The following is a 14741-nucleotide window of genomic DNA, read 5'->3' as shown; positions in this document are numbered from 1 at the left end:
GGTGCTGAACATCCAACCCCACCAAATAAGGTACTCTCTCTATAACCCCCCCACTCCAACTCAATCTGGGCCTCTACAGTACCGTAAGATTTCATTATTTCAGCGACATTTGCGGCTTTGAGGTGTGCAACTTTCGCCTTTCAAAGGGACCAACTCCAAGCGCATAATATACACCATCTATATCCCTCAAAATGTCGTTGAACGGCCCCATCACAGAATCGTTCCCGTCGCCCGGTAACCCCAAATCGGCGACAGTCTCCTTCTCCAAGCACGGATGGACGATCAGCACGCGCAAGCTCCCAATCTCCAAATCCGACGCCATCGACGCCATGGCCGAGAAGCTGGGCATCCCCGTGCCAGAGATGATCTTCGGCGACAACATGGTGTCAGTAGAGAACGCGGAGAAGGGATGGTGTCTCGAGTTTAACTCGTTCGATGCATTGGACCGGGTGGATAAGACAGATAAGACGATGCTGAAGGTTGCATACTCGCGAGAATGGTCGGAGAGCAGGTAAGACTCTATCTAGGCTTTCCATGAGCCAAAGCTAACTAGTACAGGGAGAAAACACACGAGACTATCAAAGAAGTCGTCAAGCCATTCGACTGGTCGTACAGCACAGATTACAAAGGCACTGTAGGCGGCGCATCGCCTACTCCATTCACGCCTGAGACGGAGCCGATCCCGATTGAGCTCTTGAAGCGCCCAGATCCGATATTGCACTTTGAGGAGGTGGTGCTGTATGAGAGCGAGCTGGACGACAATGGGATCTCGCTCTACTCGATTAAGTTGAGGATCATGCCGGAGAGGATGCTGATTCTGGCGAGGAACTTTATGAGGCTGGATAATGTGCTTGTGCGCATCAGGGATACGAGGGTCTACATAGACTTTAAGTCCAAGAAGGTCACGAGGGAGTATACGGCTATGGAGGAGAAGTTTGATGCGGTCAAAGAGGCAAGTTCTGCAGTTATATTGAGTAGTAGTGCCGTGCTAACTGAACCAGGCCCTATTAAAAACGAGGTTTCTCGACGACGTTATAGTAGCAATGCGCGATCCGAACCAGATGGCAAGTTACCTGAAGAAGGTTGACCACACCCTTGAGAGTGTTAAGCTCTCTTGAACCGAAAAGAGGGCAAAGGGGCATAGGCGCGTTGATATATGAAAGCGCGTCAGGATAGATTGCGGGCGTTTGATATCGTTGGCATATGCACGCAGTATGGGTTACTGGAGATTAGCTAGGCATACCATTATTAGAATATTCACTAGTGGAAATCATGTGGAGTTCGATATGAGCCACCTCAGTTTTGGCTGCAGTTTACAGAAATAATATCTGGCTGCATTCGAGATATTTCGGTCCCATGCGAAACTGTTCCGAGAAATCAAACATTCCAAATAAATATTATAATATTTTTTTATTCTGGATACGCAATTCACATAGCCTCATATATGCACCAAATGCACACCAATCTTAATAACCATGTGAATAGGTAGTCCGAATAACCCATAAGTAGAAATGAAGTGGAATTAAATTAAAGTACCGTGTGCGCCGCTGTTATTTCTGTCGCCGGATGGACATGTACCCCCCTTTCAACGTACCCACGCACCAGCATACCTAACCCAAACGCCGAACATCAACAGAACGGTTTCTAAGTCCCAGCACCTAATGGGTGACACAATTCAATATCCGCATGGTATAGATGGCAAAGATATTGTGGGAGCGGGGATTACGGCAATGGTTGCTCGCCTTGATGCCGTTATCAAGTTCTCTTCGACCTCTGACCGCCCATTAATGGAGATGGAGAGGGAGAAGCGCGTATACGAACGGCTTGGTCACCATGATAGGGTCGTCCGTTATTACGGGAACATGGGAAACAATATTATCCTACAATATGCTTGTCATGGATCTATAAGGCGATACTTAGAAATCCAGACAAAGCCTCTGGCGCTTTCAGTGCAGCTTGGCTGGGTTGAACAGATTGCAGAAGCGGTTGCTTTCATCCATTCCAAAAATGTCTTACACGGCGACATCTCCTGTAACAATATCTTCGTCGATCACAGTCTTAACATAAAATTGGGCGACTTTGCTGGCTCTGCTATTGATGAAGAACCTCCTCTTGTCTGTTGCGAGACTAGCCATGAACATGCTGGCATTACACACATGGGGCAATCGCCCGCCCTTTTCGATGATCCCATACATCATTATCACCTGGCCATTGCCGCCTTTATCTGGCGTCGCATCCGCACAGCGATACCAGTTAGCTTTAGCTGGCAAGCATTCATCCCATTTCTGTGTTGTTCTATATGGCGAGGCTGGGCTCGACATTTGGTGTAGTAGAACGTTTGGTCTAAATAGTGGCACGGTAATACACAAATCTTAGCAAAACGTTATTGTGTGTCATATTTTGTAGGACAGGATCTGATACTATCGTTCTAATGGATTCACTCAAAATGATCATTACGTATCTCTCAACTTACACCAAATATCAGACGGTCATCTAACAGTGAGACAGAAATCGTACTTTGGAACGGGCATATGGCATGGTCTGTCAAAAATTCCTCGTGGAAATTACGATTGTCAGTTGCTGGAATTTGTGGCTAACGCTACTCCTTTCCATACAAAAAAAGATGATCAAGCTAGTTTTCATGACGCAATCGGTCGCCAAAAGTAACTCGCGCATTTCAACTATCACCCCACACAAGGAAATACAAAAAGTGGCAGAAGATGCGCCCTTTCCCCCCAAAATTGTGAATAGGGGCACACTCCTGGCTTTTGACTCCAAGTGAGGTTCCAGTTTGAAAGGCACGACCGCCAGATCATGAAACGTCAGTCATTTACTACTCAGGCCATTCGCTTCTTGCGACATGACCCCTCCCCCGAACAGCAGTAGTTGGGGTTTGGTGATCTACTTCTTCGCCTTCTTGGGCTTTGCGATGGGCTCCTCGAGGATCTTGAGGATTTCCTCATCGGTGATCTTCTTGTCGGTCTTGTACTGGGACACGTCAAGGGCTGGTGGGGCAGCAAGCTTCTGGACGCCATTCTTGGTGATGGCTAGACGATGTTAGATGATGAAAGTCATAAAGTCAGTTATATAGTATTTTTACTTACCGATGGTGGTCAGAAGTCTGGCAACGGCAGCTCCGTCCTTGTCACCAACAACCTCGTACGCGCGGAAAACGTTGCCGCGGACACACTCAACAACACCGACCTTGCCCTGCCTCTCGTCGTCGAGTTGCCTGAGGGAGAATGGGAAGGTACCGAACTTCTTGACAACCTCATTGAGGGTCTTCTTGGAGCTGTCTCTCTTGAGACCGTAGGTGAGGGTGGTTCGGCGATGGAGAGTAGCTCTGTTCTCAAGGTTCTTGAGCTTACCGGTTCCCAGGGAGACACCGACCTCAACACCCCATACCTCGCCGACCTCTGGGACACCCTCGCCCTTGGAGCCCTCTCCTGGTGCCAGGACTATCTTCTTCTCTCCCTCAATCTCGTTGCGCTTGAACAGCCACGAGGTGGTGCTCTCGACGAGGTTGCAGTCGTAGCTCTTGACGACCTTCTCGAGAAGGTTGGTCATGCGGCTCTGGGCAACTGGCTTTTGGGCAGCGGCCTTGGCCTTCTCCTCGGGTGTACCGGTCGACAATAATCCGGGTGGGACCATCAGGCGTAGGAGAAGCTCGTTCGCGTAGTGGGTAGCCAGAATCAGGTCTGCGGTGCGGGCGTCATCCTCGCCGCCGGGCACGACAACGCTATCGCAAACGATCGTTCCGAAACCGTCGATTTGTGCACCGAGCTGGATCTTGATCACATCACCAGCGTTCAGGACGACGGCGGCCTCGGCCTCGTCGGACTTGAGAGGGGTATATGGAGTGACGAAGGAGGAAGGAGAGACGGTGGTGGGGTGGGAGATACCTGATGGAACGGTGAGTGAGTGACGTCTTCAGAACGTCAGAATCTTGGCATGGACATACCCTTGGAAATCTTCTTTCCTCTGTAGACCTTTGCGATCTCCTCCTCGAGCAGCTTATCACCCTTCTCGCAGATGTCTACGATCTTCTCGCCAGCTACACAGAGCTTGGAGACAGCCTCGAGGACCTTGTGGGAAATGGCCCCGGCATCCTTGTACTTGGTAAGAGTATCTGGGTTGTTAAGCGTGTAATCTATACGACAATATCATCAGCGTTGGCTCCTTATTCCTGCGTTATGTGTTGTGAATAGCTGCAAATCCGCCCCAAGTGGGGTCGTGTGCAAGCTCGATAGCGGGGTCATAATAAGGGTTTTGGAAGGGAATATGGGAATATAATGAATAAATATTCCAAATAAAATACATACCGACTTCCTTGGTCTCTTCGGCCATGTTTGCGGTTGTTTTTGGAGTAGTAGTTTTAGAAAATATAAAGGTAGTTGTTTATATTGCGTAGTGAAGAAGATTAGAGCGGGTGTTGTCAGTTAGAGACTTGGTTTGTGTGGGCAAAGACCCGAGCAGGAGCACCAGCCACAACAGCAGCCCACTTCGTTCCAGTCCCGGTCAGAATCCCGGTCAGAATCCCGGTGGCGGTGCATATACGTCACGTGCAATTGTGGCTTGGATTTTGAAGAGGATGAGTAAAGGGAAGGGCGAGCTAATCCATATTGGGAAGTGGAAGTGGCTACTTCCGTGTCCCTACTACAGTATAACCTTGAGTCGCGACTGCACGAAACATCCCAACTGAGAGTTGTCGCGGTGCTCAACGCCCAATCTGGCCGGAACATACAGCGACCTGCACTGGACCTAAGCATTGCACAGCATAGCATACGGGCCTCTTCATCTGGACTCGCTGGGTGCACTTCCGCGCATGGTCTCCCGCCATGGCGCCCGAACAACATGAAGCCTCTTCCTCAGTTGCGCCTCCGAATTCGACCAGGGCGACGACGGCTGCGACAGAAAGCGCCATCGATCTTCCTCACCGACGGAAAGCGCCCCCGAGGCCAGCAGTTGCTGAGAAATATGCGGCGCGCGACCTTCTCCACAGCGCGGCGCTGATTACGGTTCAGCAGAATGAGAAGGAGACGTTCAATCGGAAACTGGGCAAGGTGCAGGACTACACGGACATACGGACACAGTATCGCAAATGGTTCCCGCCTAGTCGACTATACGGAGAAGGATATAATGGGTTTGGGAATGGACACACAGATGAGCCCGTGCCGTCAGTGCTGTATCCCGTGTCGAAAATCCGCGCTGGGAATAAGCGCACGCCGATGCTGCGAGTCAAGCGCAAGGACTTGAACCAACAGGCCGAGCAAGTCGAAGAGCTGATACCGATACGTCTGGACGTCGACTGGGAAAAGATTAAGCTGCGCGACACGTTCACCTGGAACCTTCATGACCGGGTGGTGCCAATGAAGCTATTCGCTGAGCAACTGGTCGAAGATTTTGGCGTAGAAGGCCCTGCGGCCGACCATGTCCTCGACATGGTTATGCGCCAGATCTACGACCAGCTCGCGGACTTCTGCCCACCTGTGTACATCGAAGAGGACGCGCTGGACCCAGAACTTCCGTATCTGGCATACAAGAACGACGAGATGCGGATTCTGATCAAGCTGAACATCACGATTGGGCAACATACATTGGTGGACCAATTCGAATGGGACGTCAACAACCCTCTAAACTCTCCCGAAGAATTCGCGCTATCCATGTCTCGCGAGCTGTCCCTCTCCGGCGAATTCACAACAGCAATCGCGCACTGCATCCGCGAGCAATCCCAACTCTTCACCAAGTCCCTCTACATCGTCGGCTACCCCTTCGATGGCCGCCCCGTCGAGGACTCCGACCTCGTCGCCTCCTTCCTTCCCACACCCCTCCCCTCCGCATTCCGACCCCACCAACAAGCCCGCGAATACGCGCCGTTCCTGTACGAGATGAAGGAGACCGACCTTGAGAAGAACGAAGTCATATTCTCCCGCGAACAGCGCCGCCAAAAGCGCTCCGTCAACCGCCGTGGCGGCCCAACACTCCCAGACCTCAAGGACAGACAACGCACTGTCCGCACCCTTACCGTCTCTTCCGTCCTCCCCGGCGCTGCCGATACGATAGAGGAAAGCCGGATCTTCAAGCGCGTTGGAGGCCTTTCTGGCCGCGGTAAGCGCGGCGCTTCTGGCCCAACTGGTGGCATCGATGGAAACTCCGAATCGGAAGACAGCGATGACAGCGTACCTGAGTCGCCCGCGCCCAACCAGCTACAAGGCACGCTACGCACTCGCAACATGCGCGGCGCCGCCACAGCCGCCCAACAACGCATGGCGAACCAAGGCCGCTCCGAAACCCCCGAAGCAATCCTCCACCACCACGAGACCCGCACCTCAGCGCGACGCTTCGGCGGCCGCGACGCACGCGACGAGTCGCCCGACGGTCCCGTGAGCTTCATCATCAAGCTTAAGATCGGGAAGGAGAAGCTGCGGCAGTACCTCCGCGATCGGAAAGCAGCGACTAAGCCCCTTAGCCAGCATAGTCGCAGCCAGAGTAATGTGTCTGGGCTGGGGACGCCGGCGCGGTGGAGCATGGGACCGCCGTCTACGCCGGGGCTGCAGAATCAGCAGCTCGGTGGTGGTGCGCAGACGACGACGCCGGGGCCGGTGATGAATGCGCAGGTGGGGAGGGTGGATGCGCCGCCGCCGCCGGGCCAGGGTCAGAGTTTGCCTGCTCCTGTGAGTTTTACCTACCCCTTTAACCCCCCTTAATACCACTTCCTCCTCGACAAGTGCAACTACTAACACCCACCAGCCACCCCCACCAGCATGGCTCATAGCCGGCCTCCAGGGCCTGCAGCAGACCTACACACAAGACCGCTTCGAGGGGATGATGCGCTACTTCGCGGTCGACGCCACGACGGAATTGCCCGTCCCCCCCGCCGAGGCAGAGACCTCGAATAACGTCAAGTACATGTGGTTCCCGCGTATCCGCTGCAGCGATTGTCCGGGGAAATTGTATACCCCCGGCCCTAACACGACGGTCGAGGGATTTGAGGTCCATTTGAGGAATCGGCAGCATAGGGAGAGGGTGGATGCGCGGACGGGGGGTGCGTGAGGTGAGGTGTGTGGATAGTGGACCAAGGGGGGGGGTATGGTGGTGGTGGTGGGACGGGGACTGGAGTTGCACGGCGAGCGCTGCGGTGCTGGCTGCTGGCTGGCTTGCGTTGGGGGAGTTCTAGTTTTTATTGTGGTTGTTGGTACCCTGCGCGTTTTGTTGTAGAATAGGATGGGCGACGGTAGGGGGCGAGCGGTGTCTTAGTTGACTGGGGATGTAGGGGCAAGGCCCTGTCTTTTTTTACAATGTTTTACCTGTATACATCTCTGTATTTCTGGTGGCGGGCCAGCCAGCCCCTAGCCATAGATAGTGTTTTTGTGCATGAGGAGGGAAAAGGGAGGATGATTAAACAAATTAGGGATTTTTCATTACTATGAAATGTCTGGCGCTGTGAAGTGAGTTGGGTGAATGCCCTGAGGCGGTTCCCCCTCGGTCTCAGTGGTGGAAGGGGAGAGAAGGAAGGAGGTTTGCCGGTGGTCATCACGTGTTTACTTATTGGCGGGTAGCCTAACGGGGTTAGGACTAACGGCGTTATTATTGTGTGGTACTAGGCCACTTCAGCATCGTAATTTGAGTGTAGCAGCGTAGCAGCTTTAGCCTAGATAGGAAATGATGTAACCATAATCCTTGCGCCCCCCTGTTGCCACTATTTCCTAATGTAGTCTAAAGCTGCTACACTGTAGCAGCTCAGGTCTTGGCAGTCTGGTCCTAAATAGGTTAGTATTATAAGTAAAATCCAATGTTGGAAAATGAAGTCGTAGATATATTATCAATTGTATAGTTATATATAATAATGAATAACGCTTTTACCAACCCCTATTTGCAATATCAAGTGCCTATGGCGCAGCCCTGGCCTACCCAACCACCACCTCACGAACTCTCAACTGATACCGCCAGCGAACCTTGGCTTGAATTGCCCCAAACCAGCGATGAAACTAGCGATTCCACTATCCTCAAAGACTCTCTAGCAGCTACAGCTCAAAGCGCTTTAGCTCAGAGTAGCCAGGCTGATGGCGTTATAACATCGAAAAGGGGGGGGGGGGAAGGGGCTTACGATAGACCAAAAGACAACGATTATCCAGCTTTGCGTCCAAAAAAGGGATATATATGGGGTTATTGCAGATAGATCCTTTTGGCGGCTTATAACTAAGGAGGCGGAACACTTGCTAGGTTTAACCCATAACTCTATTGGAAGAGTTATTACCAGTCTTATTCGAGAGCGTCGGAGCGAAGTCTCATTACGGCCAGAAGGACAAAGTGGCGAAGAAGATCCTCCTTCTTCATATGACGATGCAGTTGACCAATGGATTAATATCGTTGATATACGGGCTAATAAGGAACCGATTCGAGATGCAGCAAAAGGGACAAAGGAACAGAAACTTGTCATACTGACATTCGTTGCACTCAGTTTGCTATCAAACTCAAGAGCAAACTTGGAAATCTCCTCCTCAAACCTACAAGTCACTATACATATTTTGGCTTATCACACCAACAACAAGAGCAATACTACTCAACGATTGCTACAACCCTCTATGATTCATTACATGACATCACTCATACTACCTACCACATGACATATCTCTACCAACTAGAGGCCTAGGAGCATGAACGATAGCTCTAAAAGCTCCTACGAACCTCTATGATTCATTACACGTCATTGCTCTTTAGTTACCCACAAGATTGGTTAAGTTATGACATAATTTGTCTATGACATAATTTGTCTATGACATAATTTGTCTATAGGGGTACTCTGACCTTGGACCTCCTTTCACTTCCTATAGGCTACGAACCTAAGAGATGGTTCTATGGGATTCTCTTACGTCGACTACAGTTACCAAGCCTGGTAAGTCATGGAAAGTCTTGGAAAATGAGAGAACTACACTCCTTTAGCATAAATAGGATTGCCCTTTCCTTAAGAAAGGGCAAGCAGACAATACAGTAAATCGACTATCACATACTTCCACGTCTTTTCCAAGCTTCCAAGCATTCATCTTGTTGCTCCTTGTTTCTGAAAAGTCAGTGAGGTGTTAACCTCTGACTTACCCCTGAGTTCCCAGACTCAACATTTGTTGCAACTTGTCTAAACCACTTCACCACATCATACACCTGATTGCTGCGTTGTGGAATAGTCTAAGCTACAACCCTTTGGCTCTGTTTCCTAAGACAGTGTGTTGTCTTAGTAAATTCATCCCTTCCTTGGGTGACTAGATTCTCATATCTGGTGCACCCACCATTACACCTTGCCTGCTTCAAGCTTCAACTATTTCTATAGCAGCACTTCGATACTACAATGGAGGACGACCAAGCTCCTACAACTACTGCTGAACAGCAGATGCAACAACTGTTTGCCTTTATACAAACTATAGCAAACAAACTTGAGAATTTGGAAAACACCTTTCAAGCCAACACTTCAGCAACACAATCTTCAACTCAGACACATCATACAGAGCTTCCCACAGCTCCTCTGGCTATTTCGAGTACCCCAGGTGCACTTCCTAAAGTGCAAACACCAGATTTATACCATGGAGACAGGAGGAAGTTGAAGGGATTTCTTATGCAACTGGACATCTACTTCACCCTCAGGCCTCATCAGTTCACCTCAGACATTCAGAAGATATATTTCACTGCCAGCTACCTCCGTGGATCTGCATTCAACTTCTTTGAGCCATATCTTAGAAGACTTAGTGGCAACAACCAAAATACCACTACACCTTTGATTACCTCTTATGACCAGTTTCAAGAGGAACTTACCAGGACCTTTGGAGACATCAACGAAACTGCTACAGCAGAAAGAGAGCTACAGAAGCTATGTCAAAAGACCTCTGCTGCTCAGTATACAACAGAATTTAGGAGAATCACTTCTCACTTGACTTGGAATGAAGAAGCCTTAGTCTTCAGTTACTACCAAGGGCTCAAGAGCTCTATTAAGGATGAACTCAGCAAAGAAGAACGCCCTACAACACTTCAAATGCTTATAGAGAAAGCTGTCAGACTTGATGATAGGCTTTTTGAAAGAAGAAAGGAGAAGAACCAAGACTGGCATCCAACAAGAAATTTCAACAATTACACCTCTACACCAACTGCTAAGGACTCAGCACCTGAACCTATGGACTTAGACGCCTCTATAAAGAGATCTACAGCAAATCCAGCACCTCAGCCTACAGGATACCCTCAAAAACTGAAAAGGGGTAAACTTACCCCTCAAGAAAGAAAACACAGAATGGACAACAACCTTTGTTTATACTGTGGCAAAGGGGGACACAGAATTCAGGAGTGCTATTCAGCACGAGGGAGTGCTGATTCAAAACATATAGCAGCCTCAGACACAGTCACAACTGCTATTCCTGAAAAACTTGAAAAATCCCTAGCAGGCACAACTTCAACTGAGACTATAACTTCTCCCCTAGACAACAAAGATGTGTCGATGGTGCTTTCTCAGAGTCTCACACACCTGTTAATCCCTATTCAACTCCATTTCAAACAACAGGTGTTGTCTACAAGGGCTATGATAGACTCAGGGGCAACAGGCAACTTTATATCTCAAGACCTCATCTTGACACACCAGTTACCTACAATTCCCAAACGCACTCCAGAGTTGCTCCGAGTCATTGATGGAACTCCTATCAGTTCAGGTTCCATTACCTGCAACACCCCAGTACTCAAACTTGAGATTCCCCTAGGAAAATCAACATTTTCAGACACCATCTCTTTAGATGTTATACCAATGAAGTACCCAGTTATCCTAGGTCTTCCATGGCTTCAAAGGCATGATCCAACTATCAATTGGAAGCATTTATTGCTTGGGTTTAGCTCAAATCCTGAGCTCAATACTGAAAAAACCCTTCAAGCCTCACTTACCCCTATTCAGGTCCAAGACTCAAACTTGTCCCAGATCAAGGATTTTGACCAAACTATGGACGATATATCATCTCTGATATGGGTTAAACCTTTCCAACCTGTCCTGGAGATAGCAGCTACTTCAGATTTGGAGAAATCATCTCAGGAGGTCATTTTGCCTTTAGCATACCAAGACTACCAACATCTTTTTGACAAGGCAAAGGCATCAATTCTGCCAAAGCACCAGCCTTATGACCATGAGATACCACTCGCAGAAGGCTCAATGCCTCCCTACGGCCCTATCTACTCTCTATCTGAATTAGAGCTGAAAACTCTCAGAGAATACCTAGATGAGAACCTTAGTTCTGGCTTTATCAGACCTTCTTCCTCACCAGCAGGAGCTCCTATTCTCTTTGTCAAGAAGAAAGATGGCTCCTTGCGTCTCTGTGTTGATTATAGGGGCCTTAATGCAGTCGCTGTTAAAAACAGATATGCTTTACCCCTTATCCCTGAGCTCATGGATAGGCTCTCTTCAGCAAAGATCTTTACCAAGTTAGATCTCAGGGGAGCTTATAACCTGATACGCATCAAGGAAGATGATGAGTGGAAGACAGCATTCAGAACACGCTATGGTCATTTTGAATACCAGGAAATGCCTTTTGGGCTTGCCAATGCACCTGCTTCTTTCCAAGCTCTCATGAATGATATTCTAAGACCTTACTTGGATATCTTTGTTGTTGTCTACTTAGACGACATTCTTATATACTCTTTAGACACTCAAGAGCATGTTCTACATGTTAGACAAGTCTTAGAGAAGCTATCTCAAGCACAACTCTTTTGCAAACTTGAGAAATGTCTTTTCCATATGTCTCAAGTTGATTTCTTGGGACATAGAATTTCAACAGAAGGCATTCAGATGGATCCTGAAAAGACAAAAGCAGTACAAACGTGGCCTATTCCTTCCAGCATTAAAGAGGTTCAGTCTTTCCTTGGGTTTGCCAACTATTACAGGAGGTTTATACCAAGATATACATCCTTGGCTTTACCCCTTACTCAATTACTTCACAAGGACACTTTGTATCACTGGGATAAGACACAGCAAGATGCTTTCGATGCTCTTAAAGGAGAATTCAAAGAAGGGAAAATGTTACTACACTTTAACCCCTTGAAACCTGCCACTCTTGAGACAGATGCCTCAGATTTATGCCATTTCTGGAATCTTATACCAAGCTCCAAAAGACAAACAAGAAGAGCTACAGCCTGTGGCATTTTACTCAAGAAAGCTATCAGCAGCCGAACAAAACTATCCCATTACAGACAAGGAACTGCTTGCCATAGTATGTTCTCTAAAGCATTGGAGATGCTACCTTGAAGGGGCAAACTATCCTATCACTATTTACAGTGACCATTCAAATCTCTTGACCTTTACAACCACTAAACAGCTCAATCGACGACAAGCAAGGTGGTCTGAACAACTAGGAGGTTTTGACTTTGTTATAAAACATGTCTCAGGGGCCAAGAATCAAAGAGCAGATCTCCTCTCAAGAAGACATGACTACCAAGATTCTGCTAAAACAAGCAATACAAAGGCCCTGCTAGACTCTACAAAGCTTATAGCAGCATCTTTAAGCAACCCTCGCACTACAGAGGACTTAGAGGGAAACTTATCCCCTCAAAACCAAGTTGCCCCCATTACCTCTTCTCAGAAACCAGAGACCTTTAAAGACTATACACCCTCAGCAACACTTCTTAAAGCATTCAAAGATGCTTACAACCACGATCCCTTTGCCAAAAGAACTTTGGAATACCTCCAGAAGAAAGGCTCCTCTCTTGAGAAAGTTGGACTACAAAATTTCTCAAAAAATCAGCAAGGACTTCTCTTATTCAAGAGCTATATCTATGTCCCAAGGGATAAACGATTACAGCTACACCTCCTACAGCAGTTCCATGATGCTCCAGCTGCAGGGCACTTTGGCTTTGCAAAAACTTATGAACTTCTAACAAGAAAGTTCTACTGGCCTAGTCTAAGGACTACTCTTCAAGACTATATATCTTCTTGCACTACTTGCAACTTGAACAAACCTACACGGCAAAAGCCCTATGGCCTCTTGCAGCCTCTACCTATACCAGAACGCCCATGGGACTCCATATCCATTGACTTTATAGTCAAGTTGCCTCCTTCTATCCCAAAAGGGGGTGCTACCCCTTATGACTCTATCCTTGTGGTGGTAGAAAGGCTCACAAAAATGGCACACTTTGAGCCTTGCAATGAGACTATCACAGCTTCTAAACTTGCGTGGCTATTCCTCAAGGTGGTCTTTAAATATCATGGAATTCCTGGACACTGGATCTCAGATAGGGGAGCAGTTTTCACTTCAAACTTTTTTAAGGAGTTCTCTAAACTCTTAAACATGGAACAACGCTTTTCTACAGCTTATCACCCTCAAACAGATGGCCAGACAGAGAGAGTCAACTCTGTACTTGAACAATATCTAAGAATTTATACAAACTATGCTCAAGACAACTGGGCAGATCTTCTCCATCTTGCAGAATTTGCTTACAGCAACACGGTCTCTAACACCACAAAAGAGACACCTTTCTATGCAAACTATGGTTATCACCCTAGGTTTGAAGTGGCAGAACTTAATTGTCCTGAAAATCTCAAAAACCCTTCTGCTACTGAAAGAATCATCTACCTTAAGGGCCTCCAGGACTATCTCAAGGTCCAAATACAGCGTGCACAAGACGAGCAGGCTCAGGCCTTTAACAGGGGGGTGGTTGCACCACAATTCAAAGTTGGTGATCAAGTCTTTTTGTCTAGAAGACATATCACAACTACTAGACCATCAGACAAACTTGATACTAAAAGACTTGGACCCTTTAAGATCACAAGGACTATTGGCAAGAATGCTTTCGAGCTTGCATTACCACCTACTTGGACTATCCATAATGTCTTCCATGCATCTCTCTTGTCTAAGGCACAAGAAAGTTCCTTAAGACCACTTCAGTCTCCTCCACCTCCTGTTCTGATCTTGGATCAACCAGAATATGAAGTAGAGTCTATCCTTGACAAAAAGACACTTAGAGGTCAGGACTACTTCCTCGTTAAGTGGAAAGGCTATCCTACAACTGACAACACTTGGGAGCCTAAGAGAAATCTAAAAAATGCATCTAAGCTCATTCTAGAATTTCTTTCTAAGAAAGCCAACTGGCTAAAGGGCAAGCAGACAGCCAACAAACGTCCTTAAAAGGGGGATCATGTCATACTGACATTCGTTGCACTCAGTTTGCTATCAAACTCAAGAGCAAACTTAGAAATCTCCTCCTCAAACCTACAAGTCACCATACATATTTTGGCTTATCACACCAACAACAAGAGCAATACTACTCAACGATTGCTACAACCATCTATGATTCATTACACGTCATCGCTCCTTAGTTACTGGGCTGATATTACCACATAGCATATCTCTACAACCCTCTATGATTCATTACATGACATCACTCATACTACCACATGACATATCTCTACCAACTAGAGGCCTAGGAGCATGAACGATAGCTCTAGAAGCTTCTACAACCCTCTATGATTCATTACACGTCATCGCTCCTTAGTTACCCACAAGATTGGTTAAGTTATGACATAATTTGTCTATAGGTACTCTGACCTTGGACCTCCTTTTACTTCCTATAGGCTACGAACCTAAGAGATGGTTCTATGGGATTCTCTTACGTCGACTACAGTTACCAAGCCTGGTAAGTCATGGAAAGTCTTGGAAAATGAGAGAACTACACTCCTTTAGCATAAATAGGATTGCCCTTTCCTTAAGAAAGGGCAAGCAGACAATACA

The 14741-nt window shown here is 47.7% G+C and overlaps 4 protein-coding genes across 4 annotated transcripts; 2 read left to right on the top strand and 2 right to left on the bottom strand.

Moving 5' to 3' along the window:
• The first annotated feature begins 53 nt into the window (after nt 1-53).
• Nucleotides 54-1387, top strand: VC83_05950 (uncharacterized protein). Its single transcript, XM_024469557.1, has 3 exons — nt 54-511; nt 559-952; nt 1002-1387. Exons 1-3 carry the CDS (start codon nt 192-194, stop codon nt 1116-1118), a joined length of 831 nt encoding a protein of 276 aa, XP_024322462.1. The 5' UTR covers nt 54-191; the 3' UTR covers nt 1119-1387.
• A 210-nt stretch (nt 1388-1597) lies between these two features.
• VC83_05949 (uncharacterized protein) lies at nt 1598-2357 on the bottom strand. The gene has a single exon (XM_024469556.1). The coding sequence runs from the start codon at nt 2319-2321 to the stop codon at nt 2013-2015; it is 309 nt and encodes a 102-aa protein (XP_024322321.1). The 5' UTR covers nt 2322-2357; the 3' UTR covers nt 1598-2012.
• Nucleotides 2358-2554: 197 nt separating this feature from the next.
• Nucleotides 2555-4420, bottom strand: CDB4 (Curved DNA-binding protein (42 kDa protein)). Its single transcript, XM_024469555.1, has 4 exons — nt 4323-4420; nt 3962-4150; nt 3105-3902; nt 2555-3047 (listed from the first exon to the last, which is right to left on the bottom strand). The coding sequence occupies exons 1-4, from the start codon at nt 4345-4347 to the stop codon at nt 2902-2904; spliced, it is 1158 nt and encodes a 385-aa protein (XP_024322322.1). The 5' UTR covers nt 4348-4420; the 3' UTR covers nt 2555-2901.
• A 154-nt stretch (nt 4421-4574) lies between these two features.
• SNF5 (SWI/SNF chromatin-remodeling complex subunit) lies at nt 4575-7093 on the top strand. Its single transcript, XM_024469554.1, has 2 exons — nt 4575-6674; nt 6751-7093. The coding sequence occupies exons 1-2, from the start codon at nt 4839-4841 to the stop codon at nt 7051-7053; spliced, it is 2139 nt and encodes a 712-aa protein (XP_024322327.1). The 5' UTR covers nt 4575-4838; the 3' UTR covers nt 7054-7093.
• The last annotated feature ends 7648 nt before the right edge of the window (nt 7094-14741 follow it).

Source organism: Pseudogymnoascus destructans (genome assembly GCF_001641265.1).
Source record: "Pseudogymnoascus destructans isolate 20631-21 unplaced genomic scaffold scaffold_16, whole genome shotgun sequence".
Taxonomy (NCBI): domain Eukaryota; kingdom Fungi; phylum Ascomycota; class Leotiomycetes; order Thelebolales; family Thelebolaceae; genus Pseudogymnoascus; species Pseudogymnoascus destructans.
Note: the sequence above shows the minus strand (reverse complement) of the source record. Positions and strands in the feature narration are given on the sequence as shown.